Raw genomic sequence first — 24,624 nt, 5'->3', positions numbered from 1 at the left:
GAAAATATTAGTCTAACTTTTATCATTCATATTATTATTATTTAAATTATTTAATTATATGAGGTAAATATAATTCAGTCAACATATAGAAGTGCAAATGTACAGCATAGGTAGTTGTTAATACATCTAAAATAATTCTCTTTCAACACCAAATATTTGTAAATATATGTAACACTTTAAACTATTATATGCCATTTTTTATTACTTTTTCTTTACCAAACAAGCTAAGAAATTGAGGTGTATGCTTCATGTGCCTTACAAGATATAATCCATGATCATGGACTACGCACTATACATACAATCATATTGCATACTTGGCGTGCCTTTGGAAATATATTGCTAAAGCTCAGAAGAAGACGCGGCATCTCCTATATTGTTTATTTATTTATTTTAATTTATTTACGGTATAAGTTCAGCTTAATGGATAATAAAACCTCAAATTTGAAAGTACACGTTGGGGGAATATTAATTGCTTTGTTGCCAGCTATGCCCCGATTAAATGGTCAACTGATTATCTATGGTATATGGTTAGTAACCATATACTACATATTCGGCTGTTTCTAATAGTCTTCGTTTCAGGATACGAATTTGGCATTTAGGCACACTTTTTATATCCACTGATATTGTTTGATATACATATATAGTGAAAGCATAGTTAAGCTTCGAATATAAAAAACTTGGAATTATTTTCTAGATTTTTTTAAGTGTAGATTGAAGCTGAGGCGAATATGTGCGCATTTCACGCACGTGATTAAAGCGCAGCGGGCAAGGAACGAGAGCGAGCAGCGCATGCATGCTTATAAATCAGAATTCACTTTTGGCCCTAAACCGAGCAGGGCAAAAGGCTGTGAGAGCGAGGGGGGGTTGAGGGCGAGGTCTGCAAACTGGCAGACGCGCCGACAATGAACTTCCAGGCTTATAGAGATGATCGAGCGGTGAAGAGATGGGCAGTGAACAGCTGCATGGGCGAGCACACGCACTACATATTGATAAATAAATAAGTTTCCTAAGGCCTTTGTCTTTAACCTGACAGAGTTTTTGTTGCTGTTCCTGTTGCCATTGTAGTTGTTTTTTGGTTGTTTTTGTTGTTGTTGTTCAAGTTCATTGCACTTGGCACAGAATTTGCGCGGAGTGAGAAGAAAAAGCGCGCAAAATGTTTTAACTGGTTTAAATTCAAATTTTTAAATTTCATTTAACCATCGAAAACGATGTAGAAGCGATCCAGCCGCGATCCGGCAATACGGCGATCTGGCGATCCCCTGAGATTTATGTGCACAATGCAGCGCAAATTTATAATGCGGCACCTTTCGATACATGCGGTGATGGCGATGGTGATGGTGATGGTGCCGGTGCCCGATCAACAGCGGTTGCAAGCTCGACCACGGCCCCAAAAAAATTAATATAAAAATGCTTTACGATGCAAATAAAACCGCGACCGAGTTTCTAACAGCGTTTGCGGCGCCAGCGTTTACGAGCATATGACTTTTTGACCCTCGTGCGCGTCTTGTAGCAAATAAATTAACAGTTCATGATGTCCCACAGCTAGGAGAACTGCCAAGCAGCCAAACAGCCAAACTCCCAAGCTGTTCAGCGAGAACCTTGTCCACGACCATCGTTGGGATACGGCTGACACATTTCTGCACTCTCTTCTACTTCTGAGCCATGCTGCGGAGCCATGAGGCATAAGCAGGGCCGCCATGGTGGCGGCACTTTTGTGAGCTAGCTGGCTGACCAGCACAGACACTAAAATCGCTCGAAATCAATCAATGATGCTTGGAAGATGCAAAGCGAACGCGTTGCTTCAAATGCCATACATCAACAACACCAACAACGAATTGTTTACCTGCCCCAAAGGTCAGTGTCTTGTACAGCATAGCCGCGCATGTTTACGTACACACTAGGAGGCATATGTTTTAAGCAAGGCCTGAAAACTAATTTGCTATTTCAGGCAAGTGGTTATATGGTTATGAATAGCACTTTTATTTATTAGAAGAGCTTCTATGCGAAGCAATTTTTTATGAATATAAATTCTCGATTACATTTCTGGAAAATAAAAAGAATAAATAATCATGTAGTTTCTAGACTTATTTCACATGGTCCATCTCATATCATGGTCATATAAACTAACACTGCCAAGAACTATGGAAGGATAAGTCACTCCTTCCACGTCTGATCTACTTAATATGGAAGGAGTGATTTAGTTTGTCTGATCTATTTCAATAGCATTGTAGAATAACACTTATTTTTTTAATATTAAATATTAATAATGAAATATTTTAGCTTAATACACACAAACATTTATAATAATTAGTAAGCATTTTTTAAGGTGGGTACTGGGTTTTCAAGAGTTGGGCGCCAATAATACAATGATTGTTAGAATCAGATTTTAAGTTTGTCAGTACACAGTTTGAAATTAGTGTAGGTTAACATAAATTTAAATATGCATTTTTGTTGGCAAAGAAAGTTAACCTACGACTTCAACGGCCTCAGCCTTGCCTTTGACTGCTGCCCTTGCTCCATTGAAATGTGAGCTGGCCACTCAAGAGTTTTGCCTAATTGAGTGTTTGGTTGAGCACGAGCCGAGCCGAGCCGGGTCATCCAGGTCCCCAAGCTATACAAGTATGTGCACTCATTAGTTATTAACGCAACGTCTCAGGTTTGTCAGAGGCGGTGAAATTTGAAACTTCACGATCTCGGCCAGAGGCTGGTAAATAGGAATAAAGCAAAAACTACGAATGACGAAAAAAGCCGCAACCTGTTTTGTCGTTAGCACAGTGACATTTTAAATGTCGTCACTAAAATGTGCGTTTATTTGCGCCAAAATGCAAGCTGATCAAGTTTTTTGTCTAAGTCTTTTCGCTGCTTTCCACTAAGAACCACGGGAAACAGTTATTGACACATATCAAGATCAGCAACCAAGGTTATGATATAATTGACCAAACGCACAGCCTCGATCGTGGTGAGAGGGGAAAAGCTACAGCCTAGTCTAGATATTTGTTGCTGAAAGGTTATTTACCCGGCTCTACTTGTATGTCAATAGACATGTAGACAGTACAACAAAAATTACAGAAACAACACACATTCGTGCAAATGTTTACTAAAGTTACCGTACATGCTGCGTGCCCCTTCCCCTCGCTGTTCCCCACGTTTTGCGAAATTCTGAAATCATAGTAAGCGAGCAATCAACCCGACACGATCTACATAAAATTTCAGCGGCAAATATCTTGCAAAATCTGCGGTTCTACCCATGAGACGCCTAACTGTGCTTGTGCTTCAGAGCTAATGCTTCAGCTACAGCCTCAGAATCATTCGAAACAATGCCATACAATATGGATCAAAACGGTGTCGAGCATATCAGTTCACTTCATCGATATATCATTAGCGCCTTTCCCACTCCGCTTGCGGCTTTTGTGTGGGGCTTTGTTAAGCCATTTGGCAAGCTGTAAACCGCCAGCAATAGCTGGCCTAATAGCTAATGGCCTAGCCCAAAACTGAAAACTCAAAACTCATATGCAGAACGAATGAAAGTGTTCTATTCTGCTGATGCTTTTACAAGCTCGATTTTACTTGGCACAACTCGTGCGCGAAGGAAGCATTTGGTATGAGTTGTAAACCAAAGTTTGTCTCAAACCTGTCTCAAACGAACCAACGTCAAGTCGAGCCAAAGTCGAGCCAAAGTCGAACTTGCAGAAGACAACAACAGTCGACGTTGGTTAGGCGATGCGAGCGGACGTGATTGGCGCGTTCAATTCGAAGCCAAAGTTGAAGCGACAAAGACGAATCACGAAACACGAAACTCGAAACTGAAACTGACGCGATCGCGTGTGTCCCTTCGCCCCCATCAAGTGCAAGTGAATGCGTTTTCGTGAGAGCGTAAGTGACGCAAACGCAAATGTGCAACAGTCATCGCTGTCGTCGGACCATTTGAAAAGGATGCATGAGCATGTGGCAACGGCAGGGCGAGCAACGTAAGGCTACGGCCGCAGCCACGACAGCGGCCGCCAAGGCCAAGACGAAAACGAAATGCTTCAGACTCGTGACGAGTGCGCGTCTGCATTGCCTGCTCTTGTATCTCACCTGCTGTCTATCGGTGACGGTTAGCGCGCAAAGTACACGTAGGCCAGGTGGCGCCACCGCCACCACCACTAATAGTGAGCAACAATGGCCGAAGCGCACGGGCGCGGGCGCGGGCGCTGGAGGGGGCAGTAGTTCTAGTGTAAATAGTGTAACCAACAAATACAACAGCAACAACAATCAGAACAACATCTGGCGACGTGTCCGCCTGGTTACAAGCGGCACGCAGGAGAGAGACCGAAATGCCTACCAGGTGATCAAAGCCAATGCCACCACAACCAGCAGCACTACCACCACAACAACATCAGCGACCACGACAACGACAGCGCCCACGTTAAGACGCAGCTCCAAGCAGCTGATGCGTCGAGAGGATCTCAATTTGGTGGACCCTTCGCCACCCAGTAGTAATGTCTCGAATGCAGCTCGTTTGGAAATGTCCACGGAATTCTTTGTAGTGCCCACAGTGACGGCGTCCAGCAGTACAACGGCACCAGTGGGTGCTGCAGCCACACCCACTCGAAGTGGCGCTAGATCCCGTGGTATACTGCCATCGCCTACGCACAGCAGCACGCGTCTCGGTACACGATCATCCAGTGCAGGCAATGGCATCAACGCCACACCGCCCACTATTGTCTCCACCGCGCATTTGCCCTTTGCCGGGCTTCGCAAGGAGCCGTGGGTGGTGCCGGTGCTGGTGTTGTCAACACTCACAATGCTAATGATGGGCGCATTCGAAATTTTCGTGCTCTTCAAAGCCTGGCGCACGTCACCGTCGCGAAGGTGAGAAAATAATGCACGACAAGCAGCTTAAATAAAATCACAATGTGTTGATGATTTAGAGACTCTGTTACCTAATTAGAGCAAAGGAAAAGACATGCTTGAATTCTCCAAAACTACTTTCAAAATTAAACGCAATTAACCCCAATCGGGGTCATCAAAATAAATAAAAACGAAGTAACAAACCTTGCAGGTTTCAATATAAAAGTATTCTGATTGAAAAAGGCAAACGGATTTGTCTTGTGATATAAAATATCATATTTCTTCTAATCTTATATGTTTTCGTATAACTTGTGTACAATTTTTTATTCTGTTTGTTATAAACTTACGCAACAGTGAAAAGTTGAATGAAAATGTGTGATCAATTAAATTTGGTACAGAACTATTGATTATTAAACTTTTTTTCAAGACATGTGTTTTTTCATCAAGCCAAGTTCTAAAATTGAGACACGCCTTATTATAATTCGACATTAAAAAATATCTCTTTATTCTCTGTGGATTTACATAGAGTATATTTGAGCTCAAAAAATATAATTGAAGTTATATAGTACAATATATAGAACTAATTTCAAAAAATTCAAATAATCTTAAATTTCTTCTTAAAATTGTTTCAAATTTTATTTTAGATCTAGTTTTTGTGAATATTAGCACTTTTTCGATATCAAATGCAAGCTTGTATTTATGCAGTTAGTGGAATTAGATATTGATTATAATATTTTTAACACAAATTTTATATTCTTTATATTTTAAAAAGAACATCATAGTTAAAAACTAATAAATTACAACTTTATTGTTGATGTTTTTAGAGAACGATTTTGAGCATTTATTACGATTTATTATAGATTTTGTTGTCTTTCTAAATTATAGCCAATACGTATAAGTGGCTCATTCTCGGAGACCAAAACTAAAGGCACCAAACAATATCATATATTTATCATACTTGTAGACAGCACCGATCAGCAATTAGATTTACTAGATTGCTTGTAGCTTAGAATGTAACATATGTTGTAATTGTAATCGATTCATCCAAATGAGTATTGGTAGCTTGTGTTTAAAATCAATTCTTTTGAGCTCTGATAACTTTATTTATCTTTCTACTTACAGACATCTCTTCCTTGGACAGATGCTGCTTCTGGGCCTATTCGCGTGCGCTAGCCTTGGCGCTATTATAACCGCCCAACCCTCGCTGCTTAGCTGTGGCACTATTCGCTTTGGCGTGGGTGTCGCATATGCGCTCGTATTTGCGGCGCTACTCGTGAAATGCGTCTTTCTGATCAGCCTAAATGGCGGCGTCTATTTGCCTGCGCCTTATCAGGGCTTACTGCTGCTTTTCGCCGTACTCATTCAGGTCGCAATCGGAGCGCAGTGGCTGCTTACACAGCCACCAGAGATCTACATGACAAGCGTGCCCGTTGTAGGCAGCGGCATTCTCTCTTCGACGGTCGCCTCACAGACCAACTACACGGCCCTCTTCTATCCCACATCCTATACGACGCTCGATGGCACGCCGGAGATTTATACCCGTATAGCGGCGGTTAGCACGGTGCTAATTCCACTGTGCAAGACACAGTTCTCGGAGCTGCTCTTCTCGCTCATTTACATTGTCTTCCTCATCGTGTTCATAGCGGTATTAGCTATAAAGTCACGTGGGATTCGTGACAATTATCGCGAGGCCACCTACATTGGCTTGGCCATTGGCGGCGCCATTCCTATTTGGTTAGGATGGATGCTTTGCGGTCTAGCCGTAGCAGAGCGGCACAAGGATGCGTGCATTGCCTTTGGATTAGTTGCCACCTCGGCCACAGTGTTCCTGGTAATGTTCATGCCAAAGGGCCGACAGCTAGCGGCCATGGGCAAGGAAGGGCTTTACGTTGAAGATCGCGAGGAGCAGTTCAGTTCCTTGAGTCGCGCTGGATCTGGCTATTCGCCTTCGTTCTTTCACTTCAAGCCCATCAAGTATGGCGTCATGAGTGGATGCGGACTGCCCAACTCCGCATCTAATACCGGCAATGGAGTCAGCTCCAAACATTGTACGAGTGCCAATAATGGCGGAGGTGAGTCGAAGTAGCTTCATATACACATTTTAATATCCCTGTGTGGTTTGTGTCACAATTTCTGTTTGATTATGCCCCACTTGCATACACTCAGCGAAAACAAAGGCCAAAATGTTTGATTATCAAAATTCAGATGGGTATTTATCTTGGATTTATCTACTAGAACTTTACATTATCACGCAATAGGATTTAAGGCTTCTATAGAAAGAGCTATTGCTTATATGACCGTCACATTCACAGGATTAGATACACATAGGACTAACTTTAAGCTTTTAAATATTTAATAATACGAGTACAGGAAATTAGTCATTGCATCGGAATATATCGGAACGTGTCACTATAGACTCTACAGGCTACTGACTAAACACTATCTCGTAGGTAGCTCCGAAGAACGATCGAATCGGTAAATCTGTCGATTGTTTTTTTTAGTGTACCCGTGTACAATATGTGAACTATGCGTGCCCCAGCAGTTGAGTTGCTGTCGCTGTCATGTCTGGTTAATTTTGTAATAACTTTCTTTTCTTGCCACACCATACGCAGACGGGAGGCCTGCTGCTTGAACTCTCATTTATCCGGCCGTTTGCTCTTTCTAAAAACAAAGCCAAAACCCAAAACATAGCAAAAGCAAAAGTCTTAACTTTCAAATGGCAGCAATAGTTGGGCTAGGGGTATAGGTAAGAGCAAGAGGAGCTGGGAAAAACATTAACTGGGCTTAAAATTGTTTTGCCAAGCGGTGTAATTGTTTCGTATATTAATTCCGTCTGCAAGCCGTGTAAGCCGAGTGTAAAAAAGCCTAGGCGGCAACACATGCTGATTGTTGTTGGCCTGTCCAGATGCCAACCATTGGACTGTTTTTGTGTCCCACTGTCTCTCTATTGGTTTGTCTGCTGCTGTTTGTCCAGCTGCCGCCTGTTTGCTTTCATTTTCGTTGTGAGAACAAAATCAAAGAAGTTCGTTTTCAACTCTTTCTTTTGGATGAACTGCCTTTTCAGTGCATCTCATGCATAGATTATTCCTGTCAATAATTTTTGCAAAAGTGTCATCATTACCATAATAATCATGTCCCTACCAACCAACGCACCTATGAGTATATTAAGCCGATTTCTCGTTTGCCATTTGTAAGGTGTTAAATGCCATTGTCAGAATGTGTAAATAGACAAGTTCACACTGCTAATAACTTCAAAATTAACACATTGTTGGGACCAAGTGAAACGAGGCTATACAAGCCGCTATACAATGCGTGCGAATAGCACCAACAACAACAATATAAATTTACACAATTTATGGCGATTTATGGACTGTCAAAAATAATAATAATAATAATATTTTGCTTTTGGATTTGATCGTTATGGAATGCTTGATGGCTTTCTAATGAAATCGCATACACATTTATTTCCAAGTCTTTTATGCTTTTGCATGGGACGTATGCTTAAAGGCGTACCGATGACGGGAGCGCGACTGCATAGCTCTCCACATGTAACCATACTTACATACAAGTATAACACATTGCACATTACGTAATTAAATTAACGCAAAGCACCTATTCGTATATTAAACCAATTGCAATCATAACAATGTAAAAGTGCCACATTGGACCTAAGTAGGAAGCTTTTTATTTGGCAGCTACTTAAAAATAAATGTGTGTGTGTGTCAGTATATGTGTCTGTACTATATACTGGGGACTGCCACGCACGAAACAACAAAGCAATACGAGTACAATAACAGAGCCCACCACTAGGTGAAACGCTTCACCTCACGCTCCGCAAAATAAGGCGAAGCAAAGTAAAGTAAACCAAAATCAGTTGAAAATTGTAGCAAAGCGCTGTGGGCAATGGCAGGGTGGGACGGGACGGGACGGTACGGAACGGAACGGAACTGGAGCGGTAGGAAGCTAGATCGGGAGTTGGTTGGTCAGGCTATCGGCACATGAAGAAAGCAAGCAAGCAAGCAAGCAAGCGAGCGAGCAAGCAAAAACCGACGGACTGAAAAATATATAGGTACGCATAAATAGATAAATGAAAGATATAGTGCTTGCAATATATACATACATATGTACACGTATGTAGCTACATCTACACATACCTCCACACTTATGTACGATACGTACATACATGTGTACATATATATACGTCAAACTGTCTGCAATTGAAAGTGCATTTGAGGGTAACAACAACAAAAACAACAACAGCTACAAAAATCTTGAGACAAATGTCTGTGTATCTGTCTGTATGTTTGTCCGTTCGTCCGTTCGTCTGGCAGCCTGCTTATTGAAGGAGAGAGAGAATGACAGCAACAATAAAAAAATTGGCACAGCTTAACAAGCTGCTGGGCAGCTTGCATTATCAGGAATGATATTTGAGTGCGTGTGTGTGTGTTTTTGTGTTTCCAGACACTGTGTGGGTTGACTTTGAGTGAAGTGAGGCAAAGGGTTTCGAGCTTGATTAAGGGCAACAAAAAAAACTTAAGAAAAAAACAAATGGCAGCAACTAGCCGCAAAGCCATGTAGGATGCAAAAAGTTTCACATGAAATAAGTAAGAGTAAATGTGATATTTGGTAACAAAAGACTTAGGCAACAAACTTGGCATTGTAGTAATGCTAACTCAGTGATGAGTGAACTACTGTTCAACATCTATTCGAATTTGAATTAATGAATGCCATTATTCGCTAAAAAATAATTTATTTAAAAAATCAATTCAATTTAACATCAAAAAATACATAATGAAATCACAAAAAGCTGAATAAATTCCTAGTCTTGAATGTGGAAATTCTGGACCAGCCCAAACTCTCTGTGCGTCTATACAATATCTATCAATACTTCTATCCAGCTTTTCAAAGCACTATAACAATAAAAAATTCATTACAAATATGTTAACTTGGTTTAAAAAATCAAACAAAAAAATAAAAAATTTAAATATGTATATGGTTCAGAGATGGTTCAAATTGATATGGAATCTGTATGTATTCAGTACATTGTTTAATTACATGTATCCAATCAGCATTATTGTTCATATATTAAATAAAAATAAAACTTTTCTGAAGGCATTATTTAAAGTCGATTACAATAGAGGATATTTACACATCTGTCAAATGATTAGCGTCCCAAAGATTTCAATAGGCTTAAAAATATTATATTAGGGTTGTGTTTAAAAAAAAACACTTAGAAAATAGTAGAGTGAATAATGCAGTTAGAAAATGTCTTGGGCTGATAATCATAAATATATAAATTATTTCATTCTTTTGTGCTAATCCCTATATGTATGTACGTGTATAAGTATACTACATATCTGTTGTCTGCCACGCGTCTATTTGGTTGTTATACAAATTTAATGATTTCTCAATACCGCTGAATACTTCAGGTATAAGGCATAATCATAAAGAATAGTGCAAAATATAATACAGTCATTACATTATTTGTATTATTCGCTAATAAGTAAAATATGGGTTTTATTGAATATTCTCACTTATCTTCAAGACCGGATGGTATTGAACTAATCGTATGTTCATATTAACGGAGCCCCTTGACTTTTCTGAAGTACACTCCACACTTAATCACATACACACACAAATATACGCATTTAAATAGATATAATATTATACCCGACGGCTTATTGACAAATCCCTCGACAAACATTGAAAAATTCCCAAATGTCAGCAAACGTCACAAACTTCCGCACAGCTCAAGCGATTCAACCTCCAATATCAATACGAGTACGATCCCAAACAAGAGGCGGACGTATAGCACAGATAAAAGGCAAAGGTATCCACATTGACAAAAAACAACTACAACAACAATAAAAAACACATGAGTCCGGGTTATCTTTGTCTGTACTGTGCTGGCATCAGCATCGGCAACGGCATCGAACGAATGAATGATTGATTTTATTTATTTGCTTGGCATAAAGTCACTCAATAAAATTACGAAAAAATGCGGCGAGACAAGCACAAAGCAGTTCAATCGGGGCATGTTTCAAGTCCATGTACTTCTGCAGCTCCTGCTCTCTCTCACTGACCAAGTGGTCCTTCCGTTCAAGTGGCTGTCCATGCCGTTGCCGTTGCCGATGCCCATGTCCATGTCCATACTTCTGCCGTTGCAACGTCAAAATTCGTCTGAAAAAATGATTTAATCATGCGCTCTCTTATGTAGTTGCTGACCGGCGGCGGAAGTAGCATCTATTTTTGTGACTACGACTACGCTGTCATCGCTTCTTCATTCTGTCCTCGCTATTACAGCGCCGCGCCTTCAATTGAGGTGACCAGCCTTGAACTCATCGAATCAGCGTCTTACGCGCGCTCTCTTTCAACATCCACAATCGAAGACGATGGGGCTATATCGGCCATATCGCGATCCTGCAGAATGTCTCTCACTTGCGACAACAACAAAAACCACTTGCCGGTCTCTGTCAATCTGGGTTTTTTAGCTCTACCCGCTTTCTGCTATCCAGTCCACGGTCCTCTGGATGACCAGTTCCCTTTATAGAGAGGCCTGGCTGGTCTCTTTATGGCACAGCTTTCAGCAGTAATCAGCTCATGACTTGGCGTCAACGCCGTTAGCTGTCGTTTAGCTTATTGTTGCAAAATGTTCAGTGAATTATGCGGTCGACTACTTAATGGAGGACCACACAGAGCGAGAATCACAGAAGCCGCTGCAAAGGAGGGAAAGGGATGGGAACATTTTATCAGGGCTTGCTTAGTCTTCTGGAAAATGGGATATGACTTGCATCAACTTCGTGAAGAGAACAAAACTTTTTAAGAATTAGACTCAATCTTTCTAAGTATTTTTCAGGGTATACAATATTGCTAACTAATAACTTGAAATTTATTGCAATTTTAACAACTTGCATATGTATTTACAAATTTAAATAATTTAAAAAGCAGTTTATAATATCTAAATTATTACAAAAGCGGACTTTTTAAGATTTTCATTAAAAACTAATTAAATATAGGTCTGTCTTTTAAATCTTTTTATGTATCTTTAAAGATTCTTGCATATGCCAAAATTTTTTATTTTTTTGTTAGAATTGAGTTCGGCTATTAAACTAATTCCAACTCTAAGATGAGTCCGACAATGTTTTGAAATAGCTTTAGGCAGTAAGAACGGCCAATAAATTCAATTGGCCTTAAAATTTCGGAGCCACCGATAAAACGATAGACTTAGGCAACAAACTTGAAATTAAAAAACAGTACAAAGCTGTGAAGTACGTGTTCAGAATGGCCCTCTTAGGTGTCTATGTTCATGTAAGTTTGTGTATTTGTTTGTGTATGTAACATAATACACGAGCAGTGTAAACGCTACAGCACGTGCTCGAAACTAGCGTCGCTTTATATTACCACAAAATTATAGCGGTTTGCAATAACAGCAGCCACTCATACAGACACACACACATACGTACTCGTATATACTATATAGTATTAAGCGCATGCTGGATGATATTTAAGTTTTACTAGAAGTGGCAACGGCCGCAGCAATCAGCGAAGTCGCAAACGACGACTACGATGGCGATGGCGACGTTAACAAACGTAATCGATAACCAGTTCTGAATTGTTGCAATGAAACCGAAAGCGGAAAACCATGCGCAGGCAGCGATCAAGGCAGGCAAGAGTAAGGGATCATAGTGAGGGAACCAGCAGAGCGAGTACGCGAGCGTCTAGAGCAGCCAATGAGCCAATGAGTTGTGCCAGCGCCTGCTGCCGAGCACGTAAAATTATTACGCTAAATTGGCCAAGACACAGCATTGATCTCAACGTACGGTAAATGCTAGCAACAGCAACAGCAACAACATCATTATCATTGTCAGCATCGACCTATCCATGGGCAATTCTGGGCTTGTGGTTTTCTCTATTGCTCTGTGGGTGCATGCATGATGAAAATTGAATTGAATTGAATTGAATTGTAGCAAGTGAAGGTCATACGCCTTTAGTCGAAATATGCAAATTGCCTTCTCGATCTGCCACCCAGCTAACACCCACTCACCCCTCCGCCCCGCCAACAACACGTCTCCCTTTGCTACAATGAGCTGCTTGTTTGCCGCATTTTCCAGCCATGTGAAAATGCCTTTCTTCCGCCAAGACGCGCCACCACGTTCATGACAATGAACTCAACGAACGTGGCCAATTAGTTATAAGCTGCTTCGTGATATCACAACATCTGGCAACTCACTCTCGCGCACATACACACACACACACACACAAACATAGATAGCTAGACAAGCAGTCAGGCCAATAAGGAAAAACTCGACGCTCGCCAAGAAATTACTCAAGTCCGCAAAGTATGTAGCAAAAAAAAAAAGTTACTGCTGCTGAAGCTGCCTAGTACAACGCAAGCGACAACAGCAACAAAAGCAACAACAGCAACAACAATAACAGCAACTACAGCAACGGACAATGACAATCTGCACGTAGCAATCAGTCAACGTGCGGCAGTTGGTTAAACTTGCCACAGAGCTCTGAGCTAACAAAAGCGACAAGCTCAAAACTTCTCGGTTGCAAATGCAAAACGTGCCAGGGCGGGTTGGGGCGGTGCCCGGTGCCTGGTGCCTGGTGCCCGGGACATATGCAATGTCGCTGGCATGGCAAGTCTTGCCACTATGTAGTAGTATCTACGAGTATGTATGTATGTATGTACATATGTATGTATGCACGTGAGGCGTGCGCTCTGGCTACATTGCCTCCCACACACACACACATACACACACAGACTCATACGAGTATGTACATACGCTCTGCTTGTAGTACTTGTATATATATTTATATATATATTTGCACTTAATTAGCATTTTTTGCCACAGAGAGTCCCCGAGTCCGAGAGTCAACTCGACAGTCGTGTATATAAATAGACAACTCTCTCAACTTAATCAGCATATTTATGCGCGCCCGGACATTATTCATATGGGGAAAAAATTGCCTGACGTTGCAAGTGAAGAGCGTGTAGCAAGTAGAGGCAGAAGCTAAAGCTGATGTTTGAATGGATGGAAATTTTTCTTTAACACTTCATAGATACTAGCGGCTCATGATCGTAGAATCCAAAAGAATTTATGTTCCTTTTAAAGTAGTCATAGGTATAAAAAAGAAAAGTTTCCTGCAGTACTTAAAAGGTAGTACTCTTCAAATAGAACATGTAAGCTGAGCACTATTTACATACTACTCGGATCGTGCGTCTGTGTTTTGTTGTTGACCGTAGAGTAAAACAATTATATGTGTAAGATCAATTCCAAGGAATTTATTCAGTAATTATTGTATTTATTCAGTTGACCAATTGGCCAATCTTAATCTTCAGTACACTGAAGAGATATGCATTCAACGACATTAGATATTTTACTCCATGATCAGAAAGTGCCCATCTATCCTGTTCCCAGAAATCTCTTAAATAAAACCATTTTTTCTCATTTCGCAATATCGTCAGGTTCAACAAAAACTTACTCAAATATTATATAATGGTGTGCATTAAACAGCGACAGCTTCTGATCCTGCTGATAAATGTGTGCGTAAAATATGTAGTCTACTAATATTTCTTCTTGTTATAAACTTACACACAAAAAACAACGCAGAGTTTAAAATTTTATCGATTTACATACCATTACTACATAAGCTCTAATACATTTATTTGTGTATTATTTGTGTATTATTTGTGTATTATTAATGATATACCTTTGGGAAGAACTTAAACGAGGGATTTGAAGGTGGCTTGCCAGTGGAAAATATTCGAAAAGTTTGCTATAACGTTCCTGTAACGAATTGAAAGAATAATGGCGGATATTCAGGGTATTAAATGAGTTCTTATTAGTTCAGTAACATACCATAAATAACACAATTTAAATATTTTTTAAAAATTTTGTTGGGCACACCTATTATTCTGTATAGTCGAAAACATTTGTATTTTATGAATTAACCAAACGCTCAGGTTTTTTTTAATAGTTGGTAAAGCCTTTTATTATTTGTTTTCAAGCTGAGGTATGTTTATGTTGAAAACTAACTTATTTTTTGAGAAAAATTTAAACAAATATTGAATACAATCTTTTTTGAAAAAAAAAAAAAAAATGCCCACACCTATTCCTCTGTCCAGGTGTGTATAAACATCCAGTCTATTGGTTCAATATCTCAGAGTAACGCGGAGCTACTAAAAAGCCACTAAATGTTTAGACTTAGAGATAGGTGTGATTAGGACAACTAATTCGCCTTATCTAGTGAAAAATTCTTCTTCATTATGCTTCTTAAACTTAAAGCTTCGACTTAGGGTAAGAGCCCATTCTGTAGTGACATTACAAGTATTTATTTATTGTATGAGTATAGTACCGACTAGACTAAATACTGTTATTTATGGAAACATCTATCACCAGATATTTTGTGGTTAAATAGGGTTAAGGTAATTTCAACTTTGATTAGACATTCACTGCTATGCCTAAGCGGCTTGGCGTTAATAGAAAATTTATAAATACATACTACTATACTCGTACAATGCATCAGCACATGAGATACGAGCATGAGTACTCCAAACAGTGATAGTGGAGTGGCACGGGCTTGCGGTCGGGCAGAGGGAAGGGAGTGCGGGGGCTGAATCTGGAATTAAGCCAAATTTGCCGCTTCAGCTGCAACGGCGACGCGGCGGCGACGACTCGAGTCGACTCGGCAGCAAACTAGTTTGCAAATGCAATGCTCTTAGCCTATTTGTGTGCGCATGCGTGTGTACATTTGTATGTATGTATGTATGTATGTATATATGTACATACATATGTAGTCAATATGTTATGTATGTACTCATAGCAGTATGTATATGTGTATACAAGTATATGCATTTTCATTTTCTGACACATAATTCCACATTCGCCGTTCGTTGTTGTGCGCACGAGCGCTAGCTGGAAAAACATGCGAGCTTAATTGCAGTATTTGTTCTAAGTTAATTAGAAAACTCAGACACACACAAGAGACTTACTAAGAGAGAGCATGTTGTGATGTGTGCGTTTGTGTGTTTGTGTGTGTGTGTGTGTGTGTGTGTGTGTGTGTGTATGTCTATATAACTGCTGCATTTAACACTGTCAAAAGTTCAGCAGCCACTGCCAGCCTCCCAGCTATGAGTTGAGAGCTCGCCGGCCTTTTGTGGCAATGTTTGTTGCGCATGTGCAGCACTCGGCTACGTTTTTGTTGCCGCTTTACTTGTGCTTGTAGTTGTAGCTGGAGTTATTTCTTTTCAGTTTTCATGTCATTAACACAGTTTGCCGGCTCTGCTTTTAGCCCAAGAGCTGCTGAAAATATAATAACAATAATTTATAAGCAAGCGTTTGAAAAATTGAGCAGCTGCACAGTGGAACCACACCTACATTCATATGAGGAAAAGACATACATATGTCATTCGCTAATGTGTTACCATTTTAAAAGCCGAATTTCAAGTGTTTTGACGGGAGAGTGCAGTTTTGTCTGCCCGCCCGACATACATGCATATCTGTTGGTCAATTCAACTCAATATCAAGCATAAAACTGTAAGCTTTGAACGTAAAATTAATTTGGCTTCTTTTCCGTAGTCTTTCTTGAATTTATGACCACTGTGCGATGGTATTCTCTAATCGTTTGTAAGACTTTGCATGCTACGCAGTAGGCATAGGTCACGCCTAATGGTAAGTCTAATTAAAGAATTTCAGGAATTAAAGTCCCACCACACACACTCGATCACATCTGTGTGTTAGAAGAAAAGATGTAGGCAACCAACTTGCTGGCTAATAAGCAGGCCAAGAGTTTACAGCTAAATCCAACAGCCAGTGCAAATTGAAAACCCACATTTGACCAAGTGTTGTTTTTGGCAAATATCTGGAAGCCCTTGCTACACAGCAGACGGAACTATTTTGGGTATTGGAGTAAAGCTATTTGGCCATTGAAACGGTTAAACTCTGGTCTCAATAGGCAAATGGAAGACTTTCTCTATTCAGTCGCTTGAGGGTGTCTTTTGGCCCATTGACATGAAATGCGGCGGAGCTGGGTTTTAAAATCATTAAACGCATAAATTGGCTGCCAACTAGTTGGGCAAGTGTGAATTATGGCAGAAGATTACGTTTTTGGGTTTTGGGTTGCGTTTTAATTGCAGACATCGCCAATTTAGCTGACTAATTGGCCTCGGCTGTGCCTGTTTCCCTTTACAGAAATTGTGACACGTTTTTATGTTCATTTTGTATTTGTTTAGTTTTTTATTGTTTACTTGTTTACTTTTTGCCTGCCTACACCCATATACCTTACAGTTAATTCGCAGAAGATTCACTAAATAAATATTTTTATTTTTTCATCATTTTATTTGAATTTTTTGTCATCTCGACATGAACAACCATCAACTATCAACCATCATCAAACATTGATCACCAACCACATTGCGTCACAAAACATAATACAATAACGAAAACAACCTTTTCATTATTGCAACGACTATGAAAAACAAAAACAACAACTACTCGTACTTCACACAATGCCGTCGTCTCATATATCCAAACATTATTGTCATGCATACGAAATTCTGGCCACGCACACATACACTACATACATTATTACATAACCACTTCATGCACGATGTTGTTTTGGTTCATCGATCATTTTGATATTTTCAAATCTCTCGTTTGGTTTTGTTTCCGGTATTTATTTTTATATTTTTCCTTTAATTTTCGTGCTTGGGCTTGTCGCCGTTGAGATTCAATTGAATTTACATTTATTGTTAATAATAAACGTTATAAAATTACATTTGTATGTATGACGGCCAATATTATAATTGTACATGTATATATTTCGACTTTGTCCATGTCTGTACCGATCTGTGTTTCTATTTGTGTGTGTGTATCGGTTTTGGTTTGGCTAAATGATGCGTGTATATAAAATGCGGCACCTTTTGGATTTGCGGCGCATGACTTCGACTTGTGGGAATTGGAAAACGCTTTTACACACACATAAATATAAATATGAATGCACGCACACCTACACATCACCATGCACCATGCACCATGCACCACCTACCGCCGTACTTTGCACAACCACCCGACGACATTGGGGCCGCAGATCGCGTCGCTCTGGTCACCGCCGCACCGCCCAGCTATACACGTATGTATCACTATTTTCCAGCACACTTGAGCGCGCACCCGTTTTGCTATTATCCACCCCCACCACCACCGCCGGCACAACTTGCACCACCACCAGCGCCACCGCCGCTGACCGCCCAGCTGGCCACACCACTAACGCTCAAGCAATTGGGCAATTCGCTAACGTCCATGACACAGGCGGCGCAGCTGGCCAAAACACTGCGCTACGCGCCAGGTAAGAGAGCACGGTCAGGGACCACCAACCACCCACTAACAAGCAGCACTGGAAGATCCCCTAAATAACCAGTCAATTAACATTTGCTCGTATTTTGTTTTCTCCTCCCTGCTCTCCAGGCATGTTCATTCGACCCGACGAAACGAATCTTTATACGACGCTGGAGCCCACGTTGAGCAGCAACCCGAATGTCTATTTTCAGCGCAGTGGAGCCGTGCATCCGGGCATCCTGTATTGAGCAGCATCCCGCATTCAGGTCCCTAGAACTGGCCCCGAGAACTGAGTATTTTTTCAATCTTAGTGTAAGGCCGCAGCTCACAGCGGCGCTTCTACGGCTCCCAAGGAGCAGCAATAAGTGAACGGAATTTAGTGTAATATTTGTCATAGTGCTAAGCTTATATAATTTAAGTAACCTATTAGTACTTAATACATATGAATATGCATAAAATGCCCACACAATCGCCAGACTTCAAATACATTCAAATTTTGTAATTGGGGTGTTCACACTAGCCAGCTATCTGTATAATGTACCATATATACTGTGTAGTTGTAGAAGACAAAACATATCTAGCATTTTGACAAACCAAAATTACCAATTGTTTCCTAAATAAAATAATAAGCACTGCGTGAATACCCCAAATAAAATATATTTACAACTTAGATTCTTTGACATTCAAAACGAATACAATCCAAGAAACAATGTATTTGGAATAGTTAATGAAGCGATTATGTTTTCGGCAACGTTCTGGCTCTTTTGATATGTGGGATACTCCCACGTACATGTGTTTCATAGGGGCTAAGAGGTCGATTAAGACGTTTATTATTTAAGGGCACCTAACTATGCACTTCATTAAAGATCAAACATTTTCATATTGAATTGTTTAGGATGTTAAACATTTTCATAAAGCATAGGGCTATACTTTACTAATAAGTATTGAAAAAGTTCTAGTTGAAAAAAAGAGAAAAGAAAAAATATATGTATATACATAATATATACAAAATCCTTCAAAAATTGATTTAAAAATATTAAAAAAAAGGCTTTTTGAAATGCTTAACAATTTAAACAATGCATTAGCGACCTTATTATCACTAAACAAAGCACGATATATTTGGCCGCCTTATTGTAAGCAATATCGATTCACAGATCAAGTCTTTGTCTAGCCAAGTAATTTAACATTAAGCAATCATAAACTTTGTACATACTTCTGAACATAATGATTAACAAGAGACGAAAAACGCAAACACACAATAAAAACGATAAACAATACGAACTGCCACTGCTGCACTCAATTACAACAGTCGATTACAATTACAATTAAGTTTAATAGCAAATTATTGGCATTGCAGCGACTATTAACGCCTTCAAACTGTTTGCCAGTCTAAGACTATGGTGTGGATGCTGCGAATGCCGAACACAGGCGAGAAATGCGGCACTGCATGCTTGAGATAACTGCTTAACGCTTGGGCCAATTGGAGGCCCATTGGAGGCCCATTGGGCTGGGGCGCCGAGGATGATGGGCCATTAATATATGTAAGCGTTGGCTACTAGTCGCCCCAAACCTCGGAACAAACATCGACAATCGGCTGGCTCTCAGTTCATTTCATTATGGCCAATGGCCAACTAAGAGCAGGAACATGCATGACCTTATAAGGCATAAAGTAGACGCGTCTCTGGGACGACGACCGAGGGCGTAGACAGTAAAACAGGCTGCCACATTGTGGCTTACATTAATTAAGTGCAACAATGCGAGAAACTACGATGCATCCACACAGACACGCACTAAAGCATCCTCTCATACATACATACTTACGTGGACGCACAACCACATCGCAACCACGTGCATGTCCACGTCCAAGTCCAAGTCCAGGTCCAGGTCCACATTCACATCGTTCGCTCATATTAATGACATTTCTCACGAACGTTTTGCAAGAGCTACTGACAGCGACACTAACAACAACAACAACAACAACAACAAGAAGAAGAAGAACAAGCAGCACGCATAACTGGCAGTCAAGGATGCGCCTCACTGTCCAGTCTAGTTTGGCATCCAGTTGGGCTGGCCCAAGGTACTCGCTCGCCTCGCTTCAATTAGGGTCGCCTTCAAATCACAAGTCAATCAAAGTTGTTAGATTTGTTGTACGTGTCTCTGCCTCACCTTCTCTCTCTCTCCCTCTCTCTCCCTCTCTCTGTTTAGCTTTCTACCTGGTCTCTGTGTCGCTGTTGACTTTTTGTTCTTGTTATCCTTTTGGCTTGGCCGCCTCTGATGCCGCCATTTGACATATGGACATGGCAGCGGCGGCATCAATTACTACGTCTATGACAGCACAGCGTGAAATGTTTGTACATGTCTCTCTATCGTTTTCTTAGCTTTTTTCCTCCATGCCGCCTCTTGTGGAAGCCTCTTTTTGCCGGCGCTTCCAAGGGACCAATTAGCCATAAGTAGGCATTTCAATGGACCGTGCCGCCAATGTAGAAGACTCGATCGGCTTGGCCGGCAATTAGCCAAAATCAAAAGCAACAATTTCATTTTATGTGCCCATCAAACCATCACCCATCAGCAGCTTTAGCGTCTGCGCATCGGTTTCTACTTAGATCAGTGCTTTGTCCATGCCCATGCCCGTGTCCAAGACCATGCCCTTTGCTGGGCGTAGCTGCTGTAAGCTCCAATTTCATTTTTGACAGGGTTATGTGGAGCATTTCCAGCAGACTCCCAGAGGCGTGCATTTTCACGTGCAAATGGCGTTTGAAACGCTTTATGGCATAATGCGGCATTACAGGCAGTGCCCGCGGGTTTCAGCGAATGGTGGTAAGTCAAGTAAACAACAACAATCTACTGCACCAACCGAATATAGAGTCTGTCTTAGATCCCCTCCGCTGCTTACTTCTTTTTTGGCAAAGAGCGGGACAGCCATTGTGCGAGGTTATATCATAAAGTTTTTTCAACTCCTCTACTTCAAAATAATATTTTTATATGCAGTGGTTTTCAGGATACTCAAAAGCATCATATTTATGGCTTCACCCGAATGTTGAAATGGTAAACTAATGCAATATATATACGTACATAGTCCAATTAAATCGTCCATATGAATATTAACAGAAGAAGGAACGCTAGAGTCGAGCAGGCTTAACTCTTAAATACCCACAAAAGAAAACACAAAAAATAGAAAAACAATTTTTTAAATGAATTTTAAAAAATGTAATAAACTAATTAAATTAAATAAAAAATATTCAATACTTACATATGTACATAAGTGAAGACATATGTTTATGTACAGTTTCAACAGCATACATTTACAACAAAATCGTGTCTATGCGTGTTTACGTGCAATGAAGAATTAAGTCAAAGCAGAAGCAACAACAAAACAGCTGCGAGTAGAGCATGGGCAGAGATTACATGATGGCTATAACTTCCTTTCAAATTGACCTATCCTGATAAAATTTAGCACACGGACACATAATCACTAACCGAATGTAATTACCAAATTCAAAATTCCAAGAATTATGTAAAAAAAAAATTGAGTTGATGAAAACTTGTGACTAGAAACAACTAGAGAATCTAGGAGAATCTGGATACCAACTTTGGTTGTTCCAGCTTTTATAATTTCTGAGATCCTTGCGTTCATCCAGACGGACGGACAGACGGACGGACGGACATGTCTAGATCGATTTCTCTCGTCATGCTCATTCAGAATATACTTTAATATATATACAAGTACATACATAGGTTATATACTTGTATGTTCCATATAGACTCCGGAACCGCTCAACCGATGTTGATCAAATTTTGTAACAATATTGAAAATAGTCCAATGGGTTATCCTGTGAAGTTTCGTTGCGATTCACCAACGCAATAAACCATCGTTTTCTTGCTTATTTCTGCTCATTGTTATATGTTTGACAGTCACTTTTTACACTGTTTCTCAGTGTTTCATTCGTAAATAAATAAAATTGTAAAATAGAATCGAATCTGACAATACAAGTACAAATCCAAAACTGTTCATCCATCCGTCTGTGAATTTAAATCAGTACTCCTCCCACAATTTTGGAGTTATTTAAGAAGAAATTATGTTATTATGAAATTATTATGAGGTATCTTCTTTCCATACCTGGTGGGACAAAGTTCTAACGAAAATTAGAGGGTACGGACACATAAGGATACATAGTTGTCAGTCCATTATAACTGATGTTGACGTAGACGAAGATAACTGTCTATCTGTCTGCCTCTTCTTCAACGTGTAACATTACTCTTAGAAGAAGTTTGTTTTTTACAATAGATATGTATGTATATTAACTAAACTTTGTATTTACTTTTTCTAATGCCTCACTATGTCTCACTTATCGAATTGCTCTTATATGAAGGAACTGTGCAAAAAGCGCTGTTTTATTTATTACGACATCATTACACAATTTAATATAAATATAATATCAAGTAAAATGTATTTTAAATGTATTTCCAGTAAAATTCGATTTTATTTCAATGTTGATGCAAAGGGTTGGGAAAAAATATCTGAAGAGGAGCGTTCCGGATAATTGTTCGAAAAATTTGTTTGTTATTCCCTTCTGGCAGACTTCAAATTGAAGAATTCGAATTTGAATCCGGTTGCACCAATTCGAGGATGGTGAGGCCCTTCAAATGTGATCTAAAGTTCTGAATAAATACAAATGTATTTTTGTTCTTATCACGAACAAGTGCTCTTCTGTCCTATCTCCACGATATTATAGGAATTTTCGAAACTTTGTGGTCAAGCCTCGTAGGTCGTGGTTTTATAGTTATGATCGCTGTTGTTGGTGTTGTTGGTTTTGATATTATGGCCATGTTGCTAAATTAAATTACAGCCAGGGCTCACCAGCTGCTGCCATCCAACATTAACCGTAACATTATCCTTGAATGAATGGCAACGCGCAACGGGCGACTGGGCCTATTACTATTATTGTGGTGCAAATTTTATGGCCACCTTATATTGTTGCATATAAAAGCAACAACAGCAAGAACAACAACAACAACAAGAGAAACGCAGAACTGTTATACATGTTGGCCCTTCGGGCCGCGTCACGTTTTGTTTGGCCGAAAAGTTGCGCGCTTTGATTTGATGGCTTGCAAAGATGACGATGGCTGCGGTGGCTGCGATGGCTGCGATGGTTACGATGTGAAGGCGATGGCGACGGCGATAAGCTGAGCTTGAAATGCGTGCATTGACCGCAGCAGACACGGCCGCCGGGGCACTCACGTAAGTTGAAATTACATTTGCTTTTTCCCTCAACCCACAACGACGTGAGCCCATCATCATTATCGTCATCATCACCATCCATGGGGCATGAATCTGATGCGCTGGTATGCTTTGGGTACAGTTAGCGTTAACCTCGTTTAAGTGCGCCACGCACTAACTGCGGGCGCGCGGTGGCACACCGAAATGGACAGCGGACGATGAACGGAGGGCGGAGAGTGGAGGGTGGAGGGCGGTCGGCATGTCAGTGTCATGTGTCTGTGTAAGCCCAATTAACAGTACCGAGAGCGACAAAGCGGCAGACATCGCTCTATCTACGTGTCGTAGTCGCCGACGTCTTCGTCATCATCGCCATCCTGAAGGAAGCCACTGTGAAGGTATTTGTCGCATGCTCCTGCGCCCCATGCTCACAACTGGTTCTTCCAACCGACTGCGACGGCGACGGCGACTGAGATTGAGACCGGCCAACACCTAAGCCGCTCTGCTCTGACTGCGCTTAGAACCGGCATTTCGCATACGAGTTTATAGCGGATGCGTAAACGCATTTTGCTGCCTAGATGGCCGGCTGACTGGCTGGCTGGCTGACTTGCTGGCTGGCTGGCCGGCTGGCCGGCACGGATGCAGATTTAGATGCCGTTAGGGCCTTTGACTAAATTGCATGGCCATGGCCCCTTGGCATTTGCATGCGCACACACACACACACACACTCACACTCGCATACACACTCACACACACACTCGCCATGAATGAGCGCCAGTTCTTGCTATTGCTATAGATTTCACATAACGAGATTTTGCGGCCAGCTCTTTAATGCGCCACACAACATACAGTGTTTATGCATTCGATAATTGCGATTTCCATGAAAGTCTCAATTTATCAAGTCACTGCTTGCGATTTGAGTCGAGGTGGAAGTGATATCTCTATAATTATGGCTTGCACAAACTAACCAATACTCATTAGAGCCGAAGGTGTTGCCGAAAAGTACTGCGAGCTTCTAATAAATATCTAGATTAGTTTGCTGGACCCCCCGGCCAGTCACACATATGTAATTGCAGTGTGTTTATCAATTCGTTAAGTGAAAATAATCCACTTCCCAAATTGAGCTTAATTCAACTAATTAACGCACTATTTTTACCTTAAGATACATATTATACTTACTTCGCATTTGCCCATGCATTGCCAACATTCGCGAACCACCAGTGATGCGTTACCTTC

At 40.6% G+C, this 24,624-nt stretch overlaps 1 protein-coding gene across 1 annotated transcript; it reads left to right on the top strand.

Moving 5' to 3' along the window:
* Window positions 1-3,943: 3,943 nt before the first annotated feature.
* Window positions 3,944-18,421, top strand: LOC115624915. The gene is made up of 4 exons (XM_030519764.1): window positions 3,944-4,854; window positions 5,956-6,905; window positions 17,929-18,183; window positions 18,303-18,421. Exons 1-4 carry the CDS (start codon window positions 3,944-3,946, stop codon window positions 18,419-18,421), a joined length of 2,235 nt encoding a protein of 744 aa, XP_030375624.1.
* The last annotated feature ends 6,203 nt before the right edge of the window (window positions 18,422-24,624 follow it).

Source organism: Scaptodrosophila lebanonensis, unplaced genomic scaffold, assembly GCF_003285725.1.
Source record: "Scaptodrosophila lebanonensis strain 11010-0011.00,11010-0021.00 unplaced genomic scaffold, SlebRS2 tig00000061-arrow-pilon, whole genome shotgun sequence".
NCBI lineage: Eukaryota > Metazoa > Arthropoda > Insecta > Diptera > Drosophilidae > Scaptodrosophila > Scaptodrosophila lebanonensis.
Note: the sequence above shows the minus strand (reverse complement) of the source record. Positions and strands in the feature narration are given on the sequence as shown.

Excerpts from the sequence above, each read along its gene's own strand:
- LOC115624915 (XM_030519764.1), top strand. The coding sequence starts at position 3,944 with ATGTGGCAACGGCAGGGCGAGCAACGTAAGGCTACGGCCGCAGCCACG. Across the intron at positions 4,855-5,955 it reads CGCACGTCACCGTCGCGAAG|ACATCTCTTCCTTGGACAGA; the intron begins GTGAGAAAATAA and ends TTCTACTTACAG. Across the intron at positions 6,906-17,928 it reads GAGTGCCAATAATGGCGGAG|ATCGCGTCGCTCTGGTCACC; the intron begins GTGAGTCGAAGT and ends TTGGGGCCGCAG.